Genomic DNA, 24,427 nt, shown 5'->3' on the forward strand with positions numbered 1-24,427 from the left:
CAACCTGCCACAAGGTGGAGGAACATCCACCTTGTTTTTGTGGAGTGACAATACAGACAATGAAGCTGATTAAAATGTCTGAATCAACAGGCACATTCCTCCCAAACTGTTTAATCCTGTTCACTCAGATAACAATTGCTGGAAAAACGTTTTTCATAATATTGAACTAAAGGCTGACTCAGAATATCTGAGAAACAAGTCAAAACAACCAAATCAAATGTCAAAATTAAACCAGTCTAATATAAAAATGTAAAAATCAGGCCACCAATTAGCCTACCTGTCACATCAACACATTTTTATGAACGTTTGAAATGCTCCTGTTACAATGGGCTGAGACTACCTCTAGCGGTGTGTTTGAGGACTGCAGCTCCGTCTATTAACAGCATTAACAGTGGTCATTTAATGTTCCTAGCATGACAATTGTAGTATTGTACGTATATCCATAAACAATAAAACATATTGATCAAATGTTAGAATAGAAAAAACCGACAGATAATTGAACTCAATAGCTCAGTTAAATGTATTAAGACAATGATTAAGATAAATAAAATATAAGCCACTCTCTTTATTTTTCCTCCAAATGACTGACCGCGTCAAATATTATGCAATTCATTGAAACGAATCAAACAGCGCTGTTATCTCTTGTATAAAACAATATAAGCATAAATAATCAATCTCTATATGTATGAATGACATCTTACCATGTGTGAGTGATGAACAACACAAGATGACAACGGCCCATCTGAAGCAGTCGGATGAGCCCATCCTGCAACTCTCCACCAAAACCCCAACCGTGCGTTAGAAATAAAGTGATAAGAGTCCGTGGCAAAGGCTTATAATCCCGAGTGACTGAATGAAGTTTTTCTTAAAGCGAGTAAATAAACGAGTCTGTTTTTCTTTTTCTTAAACGTGTTGTAAATCCACAAAAAGCTTCAGGTGTACACGCGAAAAGCGGCGGTGGTTCAGCTGTATCCCATGACGCGGTTCGCAGGGGAGCTCTCCTGCGCAGCTGGGGACTCCAGACCCGGCAGAGAGGAGACGGAGGAACCGCGCTGGATGCTCCGTGCAGGTGCTCTCGAATTCCCCCAAAAGTTAAATTGATGTATTTCAATGTTTGTTGAAAAATAAAAGTCGAGTGAGTGGTTTATCTGCTTGTTACTGCTGTCTGATAGAGCCCACACAACCAAATCAATCAGCTCCTGCCTCTCTCGCGCCTCAGACAAGTTATCCTCCCTCTCGCCTCCGTGCACCACTTGCAGTCCATGCGTGAGGCACGTTTTATGGAGACACAGAGGAAGGACGCAACGTCACACATTTGGGGGGGGACACACTCCCTTCTTCAGGCTACTGAGAAGGAGATCAGTTCATGAGAAGTCATGATTATCTATAGCAATCCTGCAACACAACGTGGCAGACCTATAGCCTACATGATGGATAACTATGTAATATTAAAACCATAACAAATATGTAATCATTAAAATGACAGTGATTATATATGTTCATAGTAGAAAACTCCACTCCAAAATGAACCTCAATGGGATTTATTACAACATTGTTTCAATTGTGATTGCATGAATATCAATGTCACCTTATTGATGTTGTCAGACTTGTTTCGAAATGACAGTTAGTTAGTTGAAGTAGATAATTAAACTAAATGTTTCACTGACCTTTGTTTGTAAAGCTACCTTTGATAACATCAACCCTCTGTGTGCTTAGGTTAAAGGTTACAGCAGTAATCTTGTCTCAAGAGGAAATGGAGTAACATTTAAACAATCTGTGGCATCACAAGGTGTTTAAAATAAATATTTGCTGGATGTATTTTTAACTACAGAAACAGGATATGCTGCTTTTTATATCAATGTAAATAAGCCTCTTTTGTCCAGCAGTACCCTGCAGTGTGTGGATGTGCCGCAGACTGTTTTCTTTTATCACTACAACAATTACTCTGCTGCCGCGGCATTGTAAATAAGAACATCCTGCCCTCACCTTTCCGCCCACGTCAAGACTCAACAGCCAACAATTTGGGGACTGGATCTTGGGTGGGGTTGTGGGTGATGCACAGCAGCACAAGTGGTGAAATGTCGATCATCACTCTCCCATTCCTGTAGCAGGAAAGGAGTGAAATGACACATGAATACCTGGGAAACAATTTAAAACATCCCGGGTTGGAGTCATTTCTGAGATTCTGAGACAAAAGAGTCACAAATCAAGCATTCAAATGTTTGCTTTTGCGTCAAATCACTTGAGGACATTTAAAAATAATTGTTCTTATAAGGGTGGCTGGAAAAAGGGTACAAAAAAGCTAGCTCTCTTCTGCATAATTTAATCCAAAACGTGAGAATTTATGAAGTGGAGGACTTTGTTCTGACACTGGACCCTCAATGTCACAGCCTTGTGGACTTCGGAATTGCCTCTTAACAATGACAAGAAAGGCGGTTGCAGCAGTGCAAGGACAGAAACAAGTACAGATAAATATAGAAAGTAACATATATAAATAAAAGGAGGTACATAAACTTAATTATGAATAGTCTTAAGAAAATATCTACAAATCTGAATGGTGACACATTATGATATAGATTAAACAAGCTCACTAATGCAAACCATATGATAGCTCACAAAATACAAAAGGAAGGGGTGAAGTTTACAAGGAGCTGAAAATGTCTTACATGTGTTCACATAAGACGTCTTCAGTAAAGGAGACATTCCTACTGGACCAAGAGGGCAGCAGAAACGTCTCCTGATGAACAATAGCTGGAAGTAGCTAGCTGACGGGAGGGGGGTTAAAGTGTTTTATTTTAGATTCTGGAGTTCAAAACACACTATGGGGGACCAACTTGTTCTACACACACGACATGCACTCTTCCTTTTGCCCCGACAGCAAAGACCTCTTGGGTAAATGAACCAGCAGAAAGTCTTTCTCTAGCAGAGGGGTGAGGGGTCTCGCTGCCTGCCCTGCTGATCAGATGGCTGCAGATAGTCTTGAGTGGAAACAAAGCCACAGTCTCAGACTTAACTCATTCTGCAGCTTTGGAAGCAAGGAATATCATTTGAAGAAATAAATGGTAGTGGGAAAAGTAAGATTTATTGCCTATAATATTAACCAAACCCATTTCTCTATTTACAAGCCAGGGTCATGGACAGAAGTATGCACTAGTTAGACATCATTAACATTTCATAAAACCAATCATGCATCACATTGACATGCAATAACTGTAGCTGGCTAATGGTTCAAGACCCCAGCTCTCTGTTTCTTATTTGAGTTCATTATCCTCACTAATGGATCAAATGATAATTAACATATATCCATCCATCCATCCAATTAACATATACAATCATATATATGGAAAAGGCTCAAATTAATCCAGTAAATGATAGTGATTTGGAAATTAAATAATTTTTTTTACAGAATTAGCTTTCATTTTCAAGGCACTGACAATCCTGCTTTAGAACAACAGAGCTCTTTCTTAACTGAGTAAATGCCTGCTCTGATTACTCGGGCCATTTTAAAAATGGAAAGGTCTCAGGTTTAGTCACGTTGACCAAAATATCTGGTTACTTTTGGTAAATAGGCCTATTATGGCTGAATAAATGACGGTGTTCATTTCCTAAAGTAGCTTACTGGAACAAATGTAGACCTGCAATGAAATGTACTTAAGTTCCATATGCCAAAGAGGTTGCATGAGGAATAAAAACATTAGACATTCAGTTCTGATTTGTTTCAAGCCGTATTAAATATGTTAGACAAGGTGAGACTAGCTCCAGTTTAAGAGAGAAATGTTGGTATCTTGAGGATAAAGATATCTCAATGTTGACAAGTCATGATCAGATTGTAATGTTGTATTTGTTCCAACAGAAAAGGCAAACAAAGGGTATTACTAAGTGCCTGCAGCTAATGGTCACACTAATGGTTTACCATGCCAGCAGGTAAACTATTACATGTATTGCACCCTTAATACATATTATTTCCTGCATCTGTGTTTACCAAGGCAACATGTCCAATGAAAAATGGGCAGGCTAGATTTCTACAACAGGGAAATAGAGAGGTGAGCAATAGTGGGGCAAACATACTTTTGAAAGTTGCTAAAACAAACACTTATGCAATTTGATAAAATACCAAAATACACTGTCCCACAATTCCCCTACTTTGACTAATGTAATAATTCAAATGAGCACACCCATAGGCCTACTGTGTTTTCGATTTGCGGCCATGTAATGTCATTGTTCAATTCTTCATTTGTGTGTACTGTAAACCTGGGTTGTTACTAGCTAAGTTTGCCCGTTTTTCGCGTTCTCCTGCTGCTCTCATGTTTTGCAATCCTCTCAGAAAGATGCTTGACATCGGTTGCGATTTCGCAAAAACGGGGTCTACTATGAAAAGCTAGCTATTTCTCCTGCACAACCACTCTTCACACTTTTGATTTGTTTACAATATCCCGCAGCAAGATAATCCACATAGCCAATCCACATAGCCAATTGTGACCAGTTGATCTATACAAAATACAACATCATGTGCTAACAAGCACATGATGAGACAGTCACACTAGTAGGCTACTTACGTATTCATTGTTTGGAGGTAACCGGAAATCAGCTTCGTTGTTTTCCCACACGAAACTTGACATTTGAGCGCAGCGTAGTTACTTAACATGAGAAATAACAATATAATTACTGAATGTATTACTTAATTGTGATACATTCATTATTATTTACACAGTAACAAATTAACAATATAACCTACCAGCGGTGGAGGTTAAGGTCCGGCGTCCTTTCGGTCTCCCTTGTTGGTGGCTTGACCCGGGAATGTTCCCGTTTGTAACTAACGATCTACTTTCTGACGGTAGTTTCTGAGAAAAGTGCGGTGTAAACTTGCTATGGTGTAAACGTGGACAGTAGCGAGCAAGTGTTACCTACTGTACACAGATAGCTAGATTAATTCATGTAATTAACAGTCCCTGGGCATAGAACTCTACAAACTGTTAACAACATTACTTAGTAGCCTAGTTAGTACCAACCTGCAGCATGTTGTGTCCATACAAACAGTAACTATGGGCAAAATAACTGAAACTCAATTTCATAGTAAACAATATTTGATAGTTTAATATTGATTGCATGCCAAACTGAACCTTTCTTTATTTGTTCATTACAGAAATATGGTCATCTTACCTCACTGTCACAAAGTACAATTCCTCTCTACTGTTATGGTATGAAGTTATTGTTATCACTAAATACTAGTTAAGATAATAGTTAAATTAGCTTGCTTCGAAACATTTCTAAAATGTCAGATAATGTTAACTGCCATAACCAAGTCATGCTATTAGCTTTACAATATTAAACCACTATCTGTGTTAAAATTAGACATATCCACGTTCACTTCTCACTATGTTGTTTCCCCCTGGCTCTTCTCCCTCTCCTCGAAAAAATTCCCGGGCATTTTTTACTTCTGTCAATCAAACATGATGGCGCTCTGGTGAGGAGCTAACATTAGCCTTAATATCAGTGCTGAAGCTTTAAAAAAAAATGGAGCTTATTGTTTCAACTGTGAAAGGTAAGTGACGGTCCTGTTTAAGGTGTTCTGGTAAAACTACTATTACTATTATAGTTTACTATATTTATTACTATTACTATCATTGTTTATCAACCTAGCTAGTTTCTAACTTTTGGCTAGGTTTAACTGCGACGAGCTAAGGCTAACTAGCTAGGTTAGCTTGTGTGCTAATGTTAACAGTCACCTATGCTTGACTTCTTTTGATTTATGTCCTTGTCTTTGCTACCTTAGTCATGACCAAAATCAATATAAGTGGATTTAAGATTTCAATACAGCATTATAGAGCATACGATACAATATGGCAAGCTAACAGTAACTACATGAGTATTAACAATGACGTTGAATAATTATAATGATGGTGCAATCAGATAACCTAGAAAACAGGTCTGCGAATCTTTGGACAGACATTGTGCTAGTCAAGGAGAATTACATATATATATTTCTGAACTCAATAAAAACACCAAATATGTAATGGTCATGGCTTCTCAATTTATGAAGAGGTGTTAGCTTCTAGTTATTTCACATCTTTGAATACTTCCACAACTTGTGAAGTGTATGGGATTTAACAATAATGTATCTAACAATCAATGGTCAGCAACACAAGATTAGCCTCATTTTGTAATTTAATTCTTTTTTTAATTGCCACAATACAAACATTACAAGTGATGTTTTTTTTCTATTGCAACACTTGGAGACACATTTGACGTTTTTTATTTGGTTAACATTATCACAGGTCTCACAGAGAATCTGCTGCAGAAACAGACAACAGATTATGATCAGGTGATAGAGAAACTCTTCTCTGAAGTCTCTGGCCTGGAGGATTTCCCCAAAATACCAAATCCACAGGTAGGATTGTTGGTAGAAGAGATTATGACTATAGATTGACTGTTAATGTAACTCAAACCACTATTTACTTCTAAACTAAGTTGAACAATGTAAAGTCAGATCTATAAACTTGGTTTGTGTTTGACTTATAGCATTTTCACTCCTTTATATTGCCATAAGTTTGTAGTTGATATTTCTTTTTCGTACTCATTTTACAGCTGGAGGAGTGTGCCATCCAGCTGTGGAACTGGGCAGTTACCAAGAATGTTGGCACCACTATAAGTAAAAATCTGAAAGCTAAAGGTACAATTCCAGTTGCATTATATATTTACATGAACATTTTACTGATGATCATTGCATCTGAAATACCCAGACACACCGTCTGAAATGTGTGCCAAATGCAAGAGGAGAAACCACAGACATGTTACGTCACAATGAAATGTTTTCACCATCCATTCCTCACAGTGCGTCATGTAGCATGCAGCCTGCTGTACTGCTGTGAGCCTGAACATCCAACAGAGGGCGTTATTCGCAAGCAGATCCTGGTAAGCAATACTGTAGGCTCCTTCTATGAGTGCTCCATTTTTCAGGAGGACGAGGTCTGTTTCTCAGTGTCTAATCTTTACAGATGGCCAGCAAGACAGGAAGAACCTGGCTGGACTGCAAAAATCCCCAGATGGCAGATAACTTCTTACGGCTTGCTGTGAAGGTAAAGAAAGAAACTGAGAGAGATTAGTTTAGAACAAACACCAATACAGTTTTCCTTACAAAATCTACCACATCCAATATCTCCAGAGCCTGGAAACTCTCTATGCCCAACTAACATCCAGAGGGGATGGAGCAGCTGACATCACTTCATCCAAGGGAGATGTAGAAAAGGATCTGCTTCGAATTCTCTCTTGCCAGGCAGAATCGGTGAGCTGCGGCACATGTGATGTTCAACACCTTCAATGTGAATATTTGTTCTTGTGATATTTGGCAGCTGAGGAAGTGCTATTCTGACAGACTTGCAGTGTGAAGTGTGAGACAGTTAAAATGTTAACTGAACAATGAGAGGGGGAAATCTCATTTGTGCTGATAGAAAATGTTAAATTGTTTGCTGACATTTAACATTAAGTTCAAGTCTCTTTTTTGCAGGCCTTTATTCAAGGGAATAACCATGATGCTGTGGTCTATATGCAGCGCTGTAAAGACATGCTGCAGCGGCTACCAAAGGATGTATAAAAACTCTCTGTTATAACTATGTCAACATCTTTTATTGTGACACACGTGTTGAAAGTATAGGGGACAGTAACAATTCATTATTTGTTTCCATACAGACTGCCTATCTCTCCATTATGTGCTACAACTTTGGAATAGACACTTACAATCTGAAAAAGTTTGAGGAAAGTACATTTTGGCTGAGGTAAATATAATGCTACATTTCAACAGAAAATGCTTGGACACAATGCAGATTGAGAGCAATTTGTTATTTTCCGTTTTCAGCCAAAGCTATGAAATTGGGAAAATGAATGTGAAGTACGCACCTGGATCTGAAGTCCAGGTAAGATAATGCAAAACAGCATTTTGTAAAATCAGCCGTTAAAAATTTCAAAAATGTAACTGTACATTTTCATCACAATAGGCCAAGGTCTTGAGGCTCCTTGCTTCTGTTTATTTGGAGTGGGACTGTCAGAGGTTTCAGGAGAAGGCTCTAAATGCTGTCAGCTTAGCCAACAAGGTGGGATATCATATATATTTCTCTAATTACATTATATGTTTGCATTTGAAGCAGACACTTGCTGAAAGATTCTCTAAATGCTTTGCGCTGTGCAATTTGACAGGAATTTACGAGCGCCTCTGGGCTGTACTTAAAGATCAGAATACTCGTGAGATGCGGGGCCTCCGACGATCATATCAGAGCAGGTTAGTTATCACCCATACGTCTTTGAATTATTTATACAGAACTTCATTTTCATCGACAGCAGTGGGGCGTCAGTGGCTGAGAGTTTAGGGAAGTACATCATGAAGGAAATGTTGCTAGTTTGTCAGATTCTCTGAGGCTACTGGGAAGAAAAGTAGATTTGTGAAAACTCAATATGGCTACTGAAGAGTTGAATTACTCTAGAATAAGTGTCTACAGTAATGTAACTACTAGCTTTTACAAGTCAGACGTTGTAGTAGAGCTGCTCAGTCTCATATTGTGCTAGCACTGAGACATTCCTAAGTATGAGTTAAATGCACAATTAAAAGCAGGTTATATCCATCTTATTTCAGGACTTAATGAGATGCTGGAATCTAAGGTTTCTCTTGAAGTGTGTCTGAGCACAGTGAAGCTACTCATGTCTGAAGACAGGTAAAATCATCTTTGCTAGCACTCTCACTTGGCAGAAACTCACATTGCTGAAGACGAACATGTGCACACAATCACATTTGCTTCTTTTAAGGAATGCCCACTTGCTATTCTACTCTGAATGATATTTGCTTTGATTTTTCCAGAGAAGTGCTTGCATTGGACTATTTGAAACGTGTGTGTCAGCACTTTGAGTCGTCCCCTGACCTGGGAACAGCTCTCGTTCTGCACATTGAGCTGCTGCTGCAAAAAGGCAGGGAGCTGTTGGCCAAACAGAAGATAGAAGATATCATCACTGGTAACAAGTCTTAGAATCAAACAAATATATTTTATTCTATTTTATATAAATGTAAAAATACAAAACTATACTAGAGACGTATATCGCATCAGAGTGAACCAAACAATGCAAACAGTGCAATGCAAACAATTGAATTGCTCCATTTTACATTCAGTGTTCGACCCGGGTACCCTGAGGCCTACTTAGAGCCCAAACTCTGATTTAGAGGTTTGACTTTGAAAAAAGAGTTCCTCAACCTGTTCACTCGAGCCTAAGGGACTCTTTTGCGTGATTGCGAAAGCTGATATTCTATCAAATAAAATGTGAAAGGGATTTGATATATATATATATATCCATCCAGAGACAACATCCTTTACTTTACCCAGTGACATAAAACTCTGCCTCATGCTTGGATAAGTGCATGGATGTTTGTTTATGTTTACATTTTATTTGAAGAATATCAGATTTTTCACAGGCTTGATTAAACATTGTTAATTTTATAATTATGTAGGTAATACGCTGTAGATGTACCTCTGTATTAGTATAACCATCTATTACACCCACACAGGCCACTATACGGGAAAACAGCTGACTCCACAGGCCCTCACAAGACTTCACGTCATGCTGTGGGATAAAGCGTCCAAACACTTTGAGGTAGGCTAAACATAGCCTTGTTTATCCTTAATTCAGAAGGTATATATACACATGTATAGTTATCAGCATGGTAGGAGGCTGCTGGGCCAAAACAGTTTGGATAGGTTCAATGCATGAGGTTTCATTTCCACACAAGGATAAATAAAGGAAACGTAATGCTCTATCTTTCTTCCTAGGCCAAAAACTATTCTGAGGCTCTTCAGTGGTATAACTACTCGTTGAGTTTTTTCAAGGCGGGTCAAACGGAGCCCAATTCAGCCAAACTGCAGAGGAACAGAGCTTCCTGTTTCCTGATGCTCAAACAACTGGAAAAGGTAAGACAACTTGATCACAGCAGCAGGTCAGGGAAGTGAATGTGTGGTGCAGTTGGGGGTCAAAGGTCACCAGCCACATTGGCAAATGCTCTTTTGAACACTTTATGTGTGTGATGTATGTTTGCATGTACATGAAAACTTGTGTTTTCAGGCCAAAGAAGCAATTAAAGAAGCAGAAAGATGTGATCCTGGCAGCATTTTCACCCAGTTCAGTGTTTACAAGATTGCAGTGCAGGAGAACAATGTGGAGAAAGGTATCTGCAAACATTAGTCGTGTCATACAAGCTGTTATGGTAGTAGTGTTATAATGTCATTACTGCCACATGTTCAGCATATTCTCCGTGGTGAGGATGTTGATGTGTACCAGCTGTAGAGGCAGTGAATGCGATGGGACGTCTGTCCAAGAGTCCTTCTGCCAGTGAGGACGGGCTGCTGGTTTCTGAGAACGCTGCCTCCAACCTGCTCAGTCTGGCTGCTCAGATTGCTTTGGAGGTAAGACTCATCACAGGACTCTACACAAGTCGTAAAAATAGGATTTAATGGGAAACTAATGTGTTTGCTTTGGTGGACTTAGTTCCACAGTGGTGCAGTGTGTGCAGTGTGTGCAGTGTGTGGGTGGGAAGCTGAAGAGGAGGATGTCCTTGTCACAGCACTAACCTGTGAAATGTCCTGATAGCAGATGTCGGAGCATGTTGCACCCAGGGTCCAAAATTGACTTTTTAGTCAATCTGTGGCTCGTAAACAAAAAACATTACTGGCTAAAATATGATTCAACCGGCCATTACACCGCAAAAGAGTCAATGTCATTGGAAACAGTCATTGTATTTACCCACCCAGCCGCTTATCAAGTTTCAAGGCTTTAATGTCATTAGCACATTAGCTACAGTGTAGTAGATAGTGTATGGCAATGAAAAACGTAGGTCACAGGCTCCTTCAACAGTGCAACATATATATAGGACATAGAACAAATAAAACAGATACAATCTGTAAATCTTTTAAACATACTTCCACCATGCCCTTCATTTTTATTTTAGGTTTATCCAAATCGACAATGTGACCCCACCACTTGCATACTGGCAACATTCTCTGTACAATACTACTCGTCATTTAGCAAGATAAAGAAAGCGTGAGTGTAGGGACAGTTGATAGTCATACGTTGCATGCCACCACCTGTGTGAAGAGTTGAAGCAAAACAAAATGGGGTCATTTCACTTGTTGTCAAGAGATTGGATTAAAGTAGCTACTTGTGTATGGTAACTGACCTCAGTATTATTATCCCCATCATAGATCTTTACTTGCATTTGGCGAGTGGCGGGTTGTATTTTTTGGGCACACCTTTCTGGTTAAGCTCCTCACTGCTGGGTAAAAACAATCAATAACAACAATCAATTCAAGATAAAACATCACTGAATGACACGTCTCCAGTTTATCACACTAAAACATACACAAGTACTGATACATGTTAGTATTCCGTTTTGATTGGTTTCATATTGTTGAACAAATAGCTCAAAACTGCATGTATTAACTATTATATAAAAAGTATTTTAGTTACTATTAGGGATGCACGATATTGTTTTTTTGATACCGATAACTTCCTGCTTCTCAAGACCGATACCGATAACCGATAATAAAAAAATGTGTACGCCACTAATTATTTTAACGCGATTAACGCATGTGTATTTTTTTTCCTTGGCCGCCCCGTAGTTTCAGAGCGCATCGAGTTTAAAATACCATCTACAAGCTAATGCTGACAGCCCCGCTCCTGCCGCCCGCTTGTGGCAGACCACACTTCCACGCTCACCGGCAGGCACCGACTGGCCATCCGGAGGACCGGGAGGGTGTGTGTATGTGTGGCCCGAGCGAGAGAGAGACCTTACGTGCATTGTTGTTGTTAGCATCTGGTGCTAGCTAGCTGCGCTAACGGATATAAGGAGCTGTTTAAATGAAAACAGAGGAGCGACATTTCGCCACAACTGCGCCGAGCACTTGACTTTATGCAGGAAGCCAGACAGTGGGACATTGTACGAAAAGTCAGCACACTCAGCACGGATAGTGCGCAACATGATTGCAGCGTCCAGGCAGCTCCGGTTCGAGCATATGCCTTGAGTTGCACATAGCTCCAACGCCCATACCACCGACGACATGTTTGTTTACTGCCCTGGCTTCACGAGTTAGGGAGCGCTGGATTTGTGAAGAACTCCCCTCTTCCTAAACCACTAATACCACAGTACTGGCAAAACGGGAGGAGCCGAGTGAAAAACAAGCGTCCCTCATCCCAATCCACCCACACCGCAGTATTTTTTTCTTTTTTTTTACCCAAAAAATATATTGTATATTATCGGGGCTATTAATACTGGTATCGGGTTTATCGCGATGACGTCATAATTCCTAATATCGGGCCGATAATTATCGTGCATCCCTAGTTACTATATGATTGTAAACATTATGATTGGTGGTATTAATGAGGGGGGTCCTGGTTCTCCTGTGACAGAACGGACAGCAGGAAACGGCCATGAAGGCTCTGGGGAGCTTGTGTGAAAACTCCAAGGATGAATCTCAGGTCCTCACTGCTCTCAGGTCTGTGAACTGCAACATTCAGAGTTAAGAAATGTGCCTGCATGATCCATTTAGTCAATCATTGTATCACATGGAAGCTTCAAAGGAATAGAAAGCCAGAACTAGGGCTGTGCAATTAATCGTATATTAATCTCGATTTTGGCTTGCAACGATTACGAAAACAACGTAATCGAAATAAAACGATTATTATTTTTATTTAAAAATAAAAACATTTTTATAATTGGTTTGTCAGTTGAATTATATTTAAAGTTCAGGGTAATCAACTGTTAAAAACATACTGTTCACATTTGATTTTTCAATAAATGGATGTTTTCAAAGTAAATGGATAATCGTTTTTAATAATCGTGATATCAATTATTCACCAACATAATCGTGATTATGATTTTTGCCATAATCGCACAGCCCTAGCCAGACAGGCATTAAAGACACAGACACATGTGGACTTCCTTTTAGATCAGCAATGTGTTTAAGCTAGCAAGCAGTTTTAGGTTGGTTTCCTCTCCCTTTCTGACACTTAGCTACCCTTTGTTTTCACTGCGGCTTTAAGAACAGAAATAATACGTTTCTTTGTTTTGCTTATATTTTTAAGTATGCAGTGTCATGTGTTGAGGCTGTAAACAAAACATAATGGCAGAATTTCACACGTAAAGTGACAACATTTAGTATAGAAGGCTTAGGTGCTGCCGAGAGATTGTAGCGAGTCTGTTAGTTTTCCGTACGCCTCTATGATCCACTGACCTATATTCCCTGCTTCTCCACTCAAAGTGTGTCTCTGTATAATACAGTTAGTAGGTGAAAGAAAGGAGGTCAACAGCAGTTTCTCCATTCATCTTTTCACAGGTGTTTGGTTCGACTTGTGCTCTCCACAATTGAGAAATCGAGAGAGGAGATGAGGCAAGGGCAAGGGGAATTACCTAACACAGTCTGATTATACAGCAATATTGATGCAGCTTTATTTAAATACGCGTATTTACTGTCCATTTACTGGCTTACATTTCTCTATGTAGGAATGTGGATATGGAAGTCCTGCTGCCATATCTAAAGATGGGTGAGTACATATGAATCTTGGGTTGAATCGCCTTTCTGTGAAGACATTTCTTGCTGTTCGTCAATATAAATTACATATTTATTTTGCCCTTTCTGCAGCTCTGCAGAAAGTTTCACACCAGAGTCGCCTGACTGCTGAGAAACGCACAGAGGAAGCTAACTGGTTCAGGAAAATTGGTACAGACCCCCTCCTTGTCACTTCAATCTGACATGGAATGCTTTCGCTTAAAATGTTGCATCACCTTCACTTTGTCTGTGTGTCTGTGTGTGTGTCACAGCGTGGAACTCGGCTCTGCAGTGCGAGAGCTGCCCTGACAGAATGAGGGATTTCTTCGTGCTCTCATACCAGGCAAGTTCCCTTTTACGAGCTCTGTCAGGGTGATCAATCAGTATCTACAGTACGTGTGTGAATCAATAACAGCAGAACAGGGAGTTCACATATTGTTTTAGAAAGATAAACATATCAGTTTGAGATAAAGAATCGTAACGATCCCTTTGTCCTCTGTCTTCACCGTCAGCAGAACACCTTACTCTGTATTTCTCCATGAGATGGTATCTGAGAACAGCCCTACACTCAGAAGCTTCTGCTGTGGGAAATTGGGGTGTTGGATTATATTTTAGGGGTAATATTCAGAAGTTATTGTTGAATGAATAATGAATAATCTTTCCAAGTCTTTCCTACCACACATTTTCCAGTTTATCTTGCATTCAAACCCGCCTTCAGACCACAAGCCGCTGCCTTACTCTCTCTCTGAAACAGCCAGTGAATGGCGTGTAGCTAAATGTTAATATGTCATGTGCCTGAACCCGCAGCTCTCCCAGCTGTGCCCTCCTGATCGCACTCTGCTCATGGGCCAGAAGACGTGTCTGCTAATGGCCGCCGCCGCCTCTCTGGAGCTCTGCAGGAAATCCCCTCACTCTGGCCAGGTGTGCCTCCCACCCCCTCTGCCCCTCTCCCACATTTAGCACGTTCTCCATGCACATGAATGGAAATGTACCACATCACTGGTGCTGGTGTTGGTGTTTCATTTTGGTCCCTCTGCCTTTGGAGACAAAGTGAACACTAGATGGCGACGATGAATCCAGAGTGATTGTTCTGTCTCTGTCCACAGACTGAGGATCTCACTCAGGCTCTGGAGCACATTCAGATCTGCTGGGAGGTCTGGAAAACCCTGAAAGCTTCAGGTACCTCAAAGGAATAATTTACCACCTAAATGATGCTTTTTTTAATCAATGACTTACCCTGTGGTAACTTAAAAACCTTTGATTTACCGATATGCCTCCATGAACAATAAAGAAGAGTGGGGGGACTTCTTACACTTGGGCAGGCACATAACTGTTCATGCAAAAATATATATTTTGCTACCAAGACTTAAATCATTTCGCAAGAGTTGTGTCAAGATTTGTGACCCATTTTTCCTTAAATGAATCAAGGATGTTCTTAATTTAAGATGCTTTGTTCGATGTTTGAGAAAAACACATTTTCTTGTGTGAGCTATTTATTTACAAATGGTCATTTTCCAGTTGACATATTCATTTAGGTAGCTTTACTATCTGAATAAAAGCCATGTTTGTTATTAGCACGTCTTCTGTGAATCAAAATGGAGCTAAATAAAGTATTCCCACCGTGTTCTTGCAGGGAGTTTCCCAAAGGACCCGACCGACACGCTGCTGCTGCTCTACGAGTTTGAAGCCCGGGCGAAGCTGAACGACCCCAAGGTGGAAACAGTCCTGGAGTCCGTGTTGGAGCTGGAACACGTCGAAACCAAGGTGCTAGAAACCATTGCAGGTAAAAAGGAAAAACAACCCTTGCCTTTAAAACCCTTCACTGTCATCTCTTGCCTGCTGACGCCTAAAGAAACACACGTTTGAGGGTCTGCAGTAACATCTTCCCTCTCTCCATGCAGCCTTGGCCATGGAGCCCCCTGCCCACTACCCTCTGCTGTGCAAGAAGGCCTTGAGGGTGGCTCTCTCGCTGCACAGGAAGCAACCTCAGGCCGACCTGGCCCGCTGCAGGCAAGCCAATCACCGCTCTGCATGAAAATACCCTTGACATTTCATTAGCGATGCGTCCCCCCAAAGTGCTTATTAGGATGAACGTGTTTCTGACTGTGAGCCTGTCTCTGTGTCCCCGCTCAGGAAGTGTGTCCACAGCCTGATCAAGCTGTCCCTCCCGAGCGGCGTGTCGGAGGTGGAGGCCCGGGTGCTGGAGGAGGTGTGGGACTACTACGAGGAGGCCCTGTCCGTCATCGCAGCCGCAGTGAGTCAGGACCAATCACACAGCGCCTTCCCCTGGCACCCACCTCCTGCTCCCTCCAACAGACCGGCTCCCCGCTATATAATTAACCCCCTCTCCTCCACTCCATGGCCGCCTGCTGTTCTAGAAGCCTCTTTTTTATCAATGGGCTTTCAGCAGCACTTCAATTAGCAGATGCTTCCATTCACCACCCCCTTCCTGCCAATTTGAATGTTAATGTGCTGTACAAGTCATCGTGCTGCCGGTGAGCCGCCGCTCTGAAAGAGGCATCAAATGATGGAGACATTACCCTGCTGAACAGGCAGAGACTATTTCCCCTTCTCAGATGGAGTTATCACTGGAAAGCTTTGGAACTCTTTGGATCAAAGTGAAAGCCCGAGATTAAAGGAGTGTGTAGAAGAAGGAATGAAACTTTAGAAATGTTAAAAAACCTTCCAGTTTGTTTACGGTCTGTTTGAGACTGCAAAGGATTAGTAAAGGTTAACAAACAGGATTTGGGGAAAGTGACTCCCCACTTTAAAAATAAAAAGCAGATTTCCTTGCATAAGTTTGGCTTCAGTGAGTCACCCAGATGTCCTTTTGAACGTCTTCCTGCTCCTCTCCTCTGCAGCCGGACGACTTCCCGGAGATGGAGACGCTGTGGCTGCTGACGCGGGCCTGGAACACGGGGGTCCTGCTGTACAGCCTGGCCCAGTACCCCGAGGCTGAGAGGTGGTGCGGCCTCGCCATGAGCTTCATCCGCCACCTGGGGTCCCTGCAGGAGAGCTACGAGACAAAGGTACAGGACGGGGGAGAGGGTGTAGCTGTGGAGCATTATAGAGGAGGAATAGTCCTGCATGTTAGTAGGGGTCTGTTCATTGATCACTGATCCTAAAAGAAAACATTGATACACATGATCTCAAAACACGCCCTTATTTTTGAAATTCAGAAAAAGTATTTTCACTCAATGTGGCATACATGAAATGTCTGAAGGAGCCAGAAATAAAATGTTGAACTGATATTTAAGTTCCGTTTAGTTTGAGTTGTTAGTTGATATAAATGTAATTAATGTTGCTAAATGAGTATTTAATATTGTCTTATATTGATGGCAGGGCCCTGGATTTGTTTGAAATGGTGGCAGACTTTGTAACATCAGCTGATATCATGTAGTTTCCCTAAGAACCAATATATCTCATGGTGGTGATTTACACACCTACTGGTTATAAAGTGCAGAAACCTCACTGTGGACTTTTAAGAGCTCAACGGTTGTTTCTGGTGAACCCACAGATGTCTGGACTCTACACTGAAATCCTGGACCGGCTGGACCGAGCCAAGAAGAACCTCATCATGGAGGAATAACTGACCTGCTGTCAGCCCCGTGTTAACTGTGTCTGAACTTGATCAGTTACAGCAGCTCGTTCCAGCTAAATGTTATCAATGTTTCTGTTCAAATGTTCATCAGTTTCCTCAGTGTTTATGTCTTCTGACACACACCACATCCAGTCCAGTTTGTCTGCAGCCTGGGTCTTTCGTTCCCTCATGCTTCCTACCTTTTTCTACTGTCTTCCGTCAATAAAGACAAAACAAATGTGAATAATTGGTACCCTTATTTTCAAATCCACGGGGGGGGGGGGGGGGGTTTAAAGTGCAATAACAAGCGGATCAATATCATAACTGAGTCACATATTTTATTTTCAAACAAATAAACTCTTGTCAAGTCCCAAAATAAAACCCAAACAAAAGTTGCAGGACTGTTCCCTCATGACTAGGACAAGGAAGACCATGAGGCCGAGTGTCCTGATAGGCTGTACCACCTGCAGTGACAGGAAGGAAACTACTGTACAATCAAAGGGTTCATGTTTGCAAGCACTTACTGCACAGATGTGCTATAACATAAACATCATCACCCAAAAGTACAAACAAGAACCCTGACCCCCCCCCCCCCACCCAAAAAATAAAAGCATATGTCATCATTTCTCTCATCAGAACAAAGACCCTCATCAATTATACACACACAGAGGCATTCAGGTTCGTTATATACCACATCCTCAATGGAAAGAGTTCAAATGAAATCAAGTTCTTTGGGCTTTGACATGGCTGACTGAGGTATGAATACCACGCACATTGTTAACAGTCAGCTGTATTTCAACTAAACACCAGAGAGGACCAATGCTAAACTTCTAATGATGTATTGATCAATGCTCCTGGTTTCTGTGATATTGTGTAGGTTTCTGACTGCATCTCTTTCATTATTTTACAATATATATATTTTTTCAATCTATACACCCAGACACGTTCCACAAGAAATCACATGTAGACAGGCTCTACTCGAGGGAATTGAATTCCCAACTGACTAGTTAAGTTTTCCAATAGGCATTTGAAGAGAAATACCAACAATACAGCACATTTGTATGGAAATTATATCTCAAGAGTAGCTCAAACTTTACTTACCTGACATTTGTGGTCTATAAAACATGTTTTTGTCCCAGTTTGATTCACACATGCATGAAGCACAGGTGAGGGGGATCTGCTGGGGGCTTATTTACATTGTACAGCTACCACACCCTTTGAAACAGTCTGCAAGCAGTTTATAAATGGCTCTGTTCCCTTCGGTTATTCCCTGAACTCTGGTTTTGACACAGGTAATGACAGCTGGTTTAGCAGTGGTGCCTGGCAGGGGGGCACACCTGTTCAGAAAATGCCTGCAGGTACAGGTGCTCTGTGGGTGGGAGAGAGCAGGGGACCCAGAGGTCTCGGTTACCACTTCCTGTTGGGTCTGGCTCTCGAAAAACAAGGAAAAAAAACTTCTGTTGCACTCGTCAAGAAGCTGAGGAGGAAAAAGTTCACAGGATTGGGGGGCGTTCCACTTTTCTTCAGACTTACTCGCTCACATGCACACGTTAACAAACATCTGCATGGGGGGGGGGGGCAGTTTCAATCCTGGTGATGCAGCCGACTCAAAGGTTACCACGCCGACGGCCTTCAACAAGCTCACGAAGCGAGCGAAGACACCAAATACAGCCTGATTACGCCGTTAGGTTGCCTTTAGCTTAGCGACAGAACCACCATCAGCACTTCACACCTGACAGCTCTGAACCCTCCGCCCTAACGTGGCCTTTCAGTCGGGGGGGGAAATGGTATCTGTACGTGAGAGATTCCTGACGCACTAAGAGCTCGATACAGAGGTTCAGCACCTGCCAACAAGGACTCATACATGTATAGATAGGCTACACAAAGCATGTAGGTTTTTCTTTTTAATCAAACCCGACTTTAGTGTTATTTTTTGGTAAGGGGACAGGGGGACAATTCAAAAAACAGGTTATATTGACTCTTTAATCGTTAGGACATCCAATACAATTATTGTCTTGTTCTACCCGTTTTAAGGCCACCGTCATGGCGGCAGATAGGACAGTACCATGTGACCATTCAATCAGAAGAGAATCCTCTTGGAAGGCAGAGAGTGTAATCGGGCGGTCTGCTGCTCAACATGAGAAAGGAGGCGCTGGCTGGTCAAATTGTAATCCAATGGCCAAATTATTTCATTAAATAGGAAGAAAGGTTGAAATACGGGGGAGAAAAGGCACCCACGCGGGTGAGACTTTCATCTATTGCAGAGGTGAGACTTTGTTTTAACTATTGCACTCAAGTCAGGCCTCCTGGCAGTTGGAGGACACAAAGAAAATGGAGAAAAGAGGAGGGTATTTCCTCTCTTTTCCTAAATTGTGTGCGGCCTCCCTCACAGACAACAGGTAGTCACAAAACAGAATTTGTATTCGATGTAAGGCAGTTTGGTGTTTTGCAGAGAGCCCAGTTACACTTCTCTACCCCCATCCTTTACACAGAGCAGCTAAAAACCACAAGCAAAAAAAAATCCCACAAAGAAAGAAAGAGAAAAAAAGAAAAATGAAATCTAACAGCCCTCCAAATTGACAATTCTAGTGAAGTGTAAAATGTGTAGTTTTTAATATGTAGTAAAATCTCAGTGGGATTTTATCATTTATCTTGTGATTTCATAATATAAATGTAGAGATTCACAACGCATTTCTTCCTCTTGATCTGCCTCGCGAGATGTCTTTATCAGCCGCAGCGCAGGCGGCTGGCAGGCGACCAATCAGCAAGCTGCTTCGTGATAAATAGATCACCAGTTTGTCGGCTCCACTAATTTCCTCAGTCATTATAAACAAGAGACGACTCCTTGAACAGTACCATCATCAGGGCTCGATCTTATCCAGTCTTTTTAGAAAAAGAAAAAACAAACCTTTATTGGTCTTTACTTCTCGTCTTGCGTGTCTTTTTAAATGTGATTTGATGAACATTTACAAAGTGTTCCGACTCGGTATGATTTGTCTCTGGTTCACTGCAACTTTTCTTTTTGAATCCCGACTCCTGTAACATTCTGATCTTCAGTCAGTCCCAGTTCACAAAAGGATTTATTCCTTTTCCCTTTTGTTTTCATTTGACATATTCCTTTGGAATGGCATTTCCAGTCTTGAATGGATTTGTTGAGAAACTCATGCAGGGGTGTGCACAGTCACAGTAATGGTGATAAGACTTCTTTTTCATTTAGAGAGTAACATAATGATGACACTAAAACTTGATATGAAACATATCTGCAAAAAGGAGGTGAGGGGGCTATTTGGGCTTGGGGGGGGGGGGGGGGGTCTCTTGGAGGCAGGAGGGGAGCTCTGCAGCGCCGCAGAGAGGAGGGGGGGGCAGGGAGCTCAGAGCTTCTCTGAGGAGGGGATCCAGATGTAGGGCCCGGACTGCTCCTCGATGATTAGCTTGATTTTGTTGTAGATCTCCTCTAGTGAGTCACCCTGTACGATAGCTGGACACACACACACACACACACACACACACACACACACACACACACACACACACACACACACACACACACACACACACACACACACACACACACACACACACACACACACACACACACACACACACACACACACACACACACACACACACACACACACACACACACACACACACACACACACACACACACACACACACAATTAGTAGCTTTTCAGGCAAACATGGCTCTCAGAATAAAATAAATAAAATGTTGACATCTTATAGGAAAGGATTATCTTTACTAATAAAAATAATAATCAATAGGGTCTGGACCGTTAAGCTACAGTATTAACCAGGTTGTTGTTCGCAAGAAAAAAAGTTAAACATTTATTTTTAAGTAGTTTTTCATGCAAAAAAGAGTTTAATTCCTGTTTTTTTTGTTTATTTGGATGTTTCATAAAGTACATTATACCTGGAGGATCTGAAACGTTGATTGATTAATCAAGTAGTTGTTTGACAGACAATGAGTCTGCAATCTTTCTCACTAATTGTTTTTCAGTCATTTCTTTAGCTAAAGTGCCAAAGATCTGTATAACTCTTCTACGGCTCGTCTTGTGTGATGGACAGACAGCTGAACTGAACATGTTTGAGTCTTACATTTTAAATGTAGAATAGCATTTACAGATAAAATATCATTCAAAAAAAAAAATCGGTCCAAATCTGAATGTGTGACCCAGAGAGGGGCAGTGAGACTGACCTGTGAAAAACTCTCCAAAGTCTTGCTCCAGCTTCACCGCCTTGTCAAAGACTTTATTGGCCTGCTCGTACGTCTGCCTCTTATTCATCTCCCTGAAAGGAGAAAAGCGAAGGTGAGCGCCACACACACATTACATGTTAGACGCTTTTATCCAAAGCGACTTACATACTCAATACTGTGGGCAATCCCCACAGGAGCAATTTGGGGTGAAGTGTCTCAGGGACACAACGACATGCTGACTGCAGTAGGGTTTGAACCTGTGACCCCCTGATCCCAACACACACACACACACACTACAGGAGGGGAAAAAGCTCAAACTTACATTAGGGCTTCAATGGATTTTGGTTTAATAAAGATGGCAATCGGATAAAGTTGTGCTTGCTGCAGTCGTTTGATGGCGTTCCCGGACACATCCAGGATGCAGTGCTTCCCCTGCTGGAAGGGACGATCGGGGAAAATGTTCAAATCTTCTAGGATTGATTTCTTTTGAATTTCTCAGAAACGTTCAACATTTATAACAGTAATACTTTTATTTGTTGTAACATTTCAACAAAAATAATGAAACCATGTTCACTTGTAGATTAAGTGCCAATCATTTGTGATATCTAGGTTCTTTTGTTTAAAAAAAAAAAAAAACACAGATTTGAGGAAATAGTGAATATTTTCTAGATGAGTTACAAGCTCGGATCCTCCATGAATCCACTGTGCTCACCCGCTCAGCCACAGTCCGGACCGACAGTATGCTCGTCCCGTACAGGTTCTCGTTGAACTGGCCGGCCTCGATGAATTTATTATCCTGAATGTCTTTCTCCATTTGCTCCCGCGAGCCCACAAAGTGGTAGTCCTGTCCGTCCATCTCGTTCTCTCGCCTCGGACGAGTCGTATCTGCGGAGGGAGGAAGAGCGAGGTTATTTTCATCCCCGCTGTTTTGCTCAGTGGTTCTGTTTGGGTACGATTGTTGCTGTGGACTCACGAGGTACGCAGGAGCCAAACTTGTGGGGGAACTCAGAGATGAGGTCATCATTTACTCTGTCCTTCATCGGGCCCAGGATGATGACAGGCCTCGTGTAGTGGACTGCACGGAGAGGAATAAGGGAGGTGAGGGTGCATAAAGAAACAATCACTCGTACTTTTAGTTACAACTGTAGAGAAGGGATTTACTCACTTTCCTGTCGAATGACCGGCTCGTAGGAGAGAATCGTGTCCTCCTGTCCCTCTGTAAAAACAAAATCAAAAAGTTTACACCTCATTTAAAAAAAGAACAATCAAACTGGCATGGCTGATAAAACACCGGGAGGAATATTAATTTACAGTTGTCATTTCACAGGTAAAATGTTATTCATCCGTGTGGGCAGTGTGAAAGAAACCATGAGAAATGAAGGTGACTCACTCGAACTGCTTTCACTGTCACTTGTGTTGGATGTCAGGCATTCTGCAAAAGCACAAGAGAGCGAGTTGCAGATCATTTAATAAAAAAAAAAAAAAATTAGATTAAAACAGTAGAGCCACAGTGAAATTACAACTTATTCTCTCATCGGTGAAAATAATTTTTCACCAGACTCAACAAGAAAAAAAAGCACCTTGCTTCTCGACATGTAGGCCATTAAAAAGGGGGGGAATAAAGAAAGCAGGAGTCTTGCTTGGTGCGGAAGCCATGCTCTCGTAATATTAGGGAAGTGGTTTTAGGTGCAAGCAATAGGAAATTAAGTGTTTCCTGTGACAGTATCCCAAATGACCAACAATCCCCTGGCCAACGCTTCCTATTGCTAGATCTGTGCCGGATCTCATTTCAGGGAAAAGACAAAGAAAACATGGAGGCGTTCGGCCGTCCACAGGAGGGAGGCAGGCTGACTCGGGGGAGCGGGCGAGGGGGAAAACGTGTTTCCAACACGGAGAGAAACACTGACAGTTACACTCAGCTCCGTGTGACCTTATCTGACAAAACTCTGCTAACAAATTATTATAAAGTCCCCATGAGACATCCAGAATAAGTGTAACGCTCACTCAGCCTCACTTGTGAATGCATCTTTTTGTGAAGTAGTGTTTTTTGTGTGTGTGTGTGTGTGTGTGTGGTTTAGCATTCCCAGCTGGGTCTGTAGTGACAAAGCACTTTTTTCTCTGGGCTCAGGGGACAGCTGCTTGACACAGTACAACCACACACTTACTCAAACTCTTTGATCCATAAAAGTCATCGCTTAACCCTGGGAAGTCCTAGGTGTCCCGACAGGTGAGAGCAGAAACCAAGAGAAGAGAGCAGACAGGAAGAAGAAGAGGTTAGTGAGAGTCGGGGCGGAGAGGAAGAGGAGTGCTGCTCGCCAGGCCCGCTGACACACGCCGCTGTACTCATTACGCCTGAGCCCCACTTTGTTCATAGTAAGCCACGGCCTTTCAATGACACAGGCCCAATCCCATTAAAGTGGGATTTTGACCTGTTAAGTGTTAAAGCTTCCGTCCAGTTAATGAGATTCCTCTTGTTGTGGGTCAGTGACTGCAGGACTGATCAGGACTTATACAAGGAGCAGCATGGCCGTGTTGGGAGGGCCTGTGTGTTAACACAGCCACGCACACACACCCGGCTGGCAGCACACACTCCTCTGGAGCCCGTAGACAGATGCAGACACACCGGAGAGACCCCCCTCCCCCCACACAGCTCGATGTGTGTGTGTGGGGGATCTCTCCGGGACAGTGAGAAAAAGGGATGAGAGTGGTGCCGTCACACAAACCATCCCTTGGAGGTGAGCGGAAAGATGAGAGTTGAGAGACAGAACTGAAGCATGAAGGGGATAGGACGAGAAGAAAAAAAAGCCACAACACCACCCCGCCCCCCCTCCATCACACAGCGGGGGTACTCACGTTCGGACTCCACCAACTCCTGCACAATATTCTCCTTGCTCTTGTAAAACGGGAACTTGCGTGTCAGGTTGAAGCTTTTTTTGCGCTTTACTTTGACTGGCTGCTTGTCGATGTGTGGGTCAGAGACGGGCAGGAGGGAGGGGGGGGCGACGAGAGGGTGAAAACAAAAACAGAATGGGTTTCATTGAGGGTACTCGACACCCA

At 42.0% G+C, this 24,427-nt stretch overlaps 3 protein-coding genes across 3 annotated transcripts in view; 1 reads left to right on the forward strand and 2 right to left on the reverse strand.

Annotated features, from left to right (window-relative positions):
• The window catches only part of kdrl (kinase insert domain receptor like), a 55,528-nt gene extending 54,266 nt beyond the window's left edge, over positions 1 to 1,262 (reverse strand). The window contains exon 1 of the mRNA XM_034202874.1: positions 702 to 1,262. Within this exon, the coding sequence (XP_034058765.1) occupies positions 702 to 765 (64 nt within the window). The 5' untranslated portion in view covers positions 766 to 1,262. The remainder of the gene's footprint in view (positions 1 to 701) is intronic.
• Positions 976 to 17,398, forward strand: tex11 (testis expressed 11). Its single transcript, XM_034202890.1, has 29 exons — positions 976 to 1,069; positions 6,276 to 6,388; positions 6,586 to 6,670; positions 6,833 to 6,912; positions 6,996 to 7,076; positions 7,163 to 7,282; positions 7,505 to 7,585; positions 7,687 to 7,772; positions 7,853 to 7,910; positions 7,992 to 8,087; positions 8,191 to 8,272; positions 8,624 to 8,702; positions 8,846 to 8,997; positions 9,545 to 9,630; positions 9,807 to 9,944; positions 10,096 to 10,198; positions 10,312 to 10,436; positions 12,436 to 12,521; positions 13,362 to 13,415; positions 13,529 to 13,569; positions 13,668 to 13,745; positions 13,847 to 13,917; positions 14,382 to 14,495; positions 14,681 to 14,753; positions 15,208 to 15,357; positions 15,476 to 15,584; positions 15,708 to 15,828; positions 16,436 to 16,603; positions 17,092 to 17,398. The coding sequence occupies exons 1-29, from the start codon at positions 976 to 978 to the stop codon at positions 17,161 to 17,163; spliced, it is 2,796 nt and encodes a 931-aa protein (XP_034058781.1). The 3' UTR covers positions 17,164 to 17,398.
• Positions 17,399 to 17,475: 77 nt separating this feature from the next.
• dlg3 (discs, large homolog 3 (Drosophila)) overlaps positions 17,476 to 24,427 on the reverse strand; it is an 83,234-nt gene continuing 76,282 nt past the window's right edge. Inside the window, 8 exon segments of the mRNA XM_034202827.1 lie at positions 17,476 to 20,632; positions 21,371 to 21,462; positions 21,693 to 21,805; positions 22,083 to 22,255; positions 22,344 to 22,445; positions 22,536 to 22,586; positions 22,761 to 22,802; positions 24,224 to 24,323. Coding sequence (XP_034058718.1) covers positions 20,526 to 20,632; positions 21,371 to 21,462; positions 21,693 to 21,805; positions 22,083 to 22,255; positions 22,344 to 22,445; positions 22,536 to 22,586; positions 22,761 to 22,802; positions 24,224 to 24,323 — 780 coding nt within the window. The 3' untranslated portion in view covers positions 17,476 to 20,525.

This window comes from Gymnodraco acuticeps, unplaced genomic scaffold, assembly GCF_902827175.1.
Source record: "Gymnodraco acuticeps unplaced genomic scaffold, fGymAcu1.1, whole genome shotgun sequence".
Taxonomy (NCBI): domain Eukaryota; kingdom Metazoa; phylum Chordata; class Actinopteri; order Perciformes; family Bathydraconidae; genus Gymnodraco; species Gymnodraco acuticeps.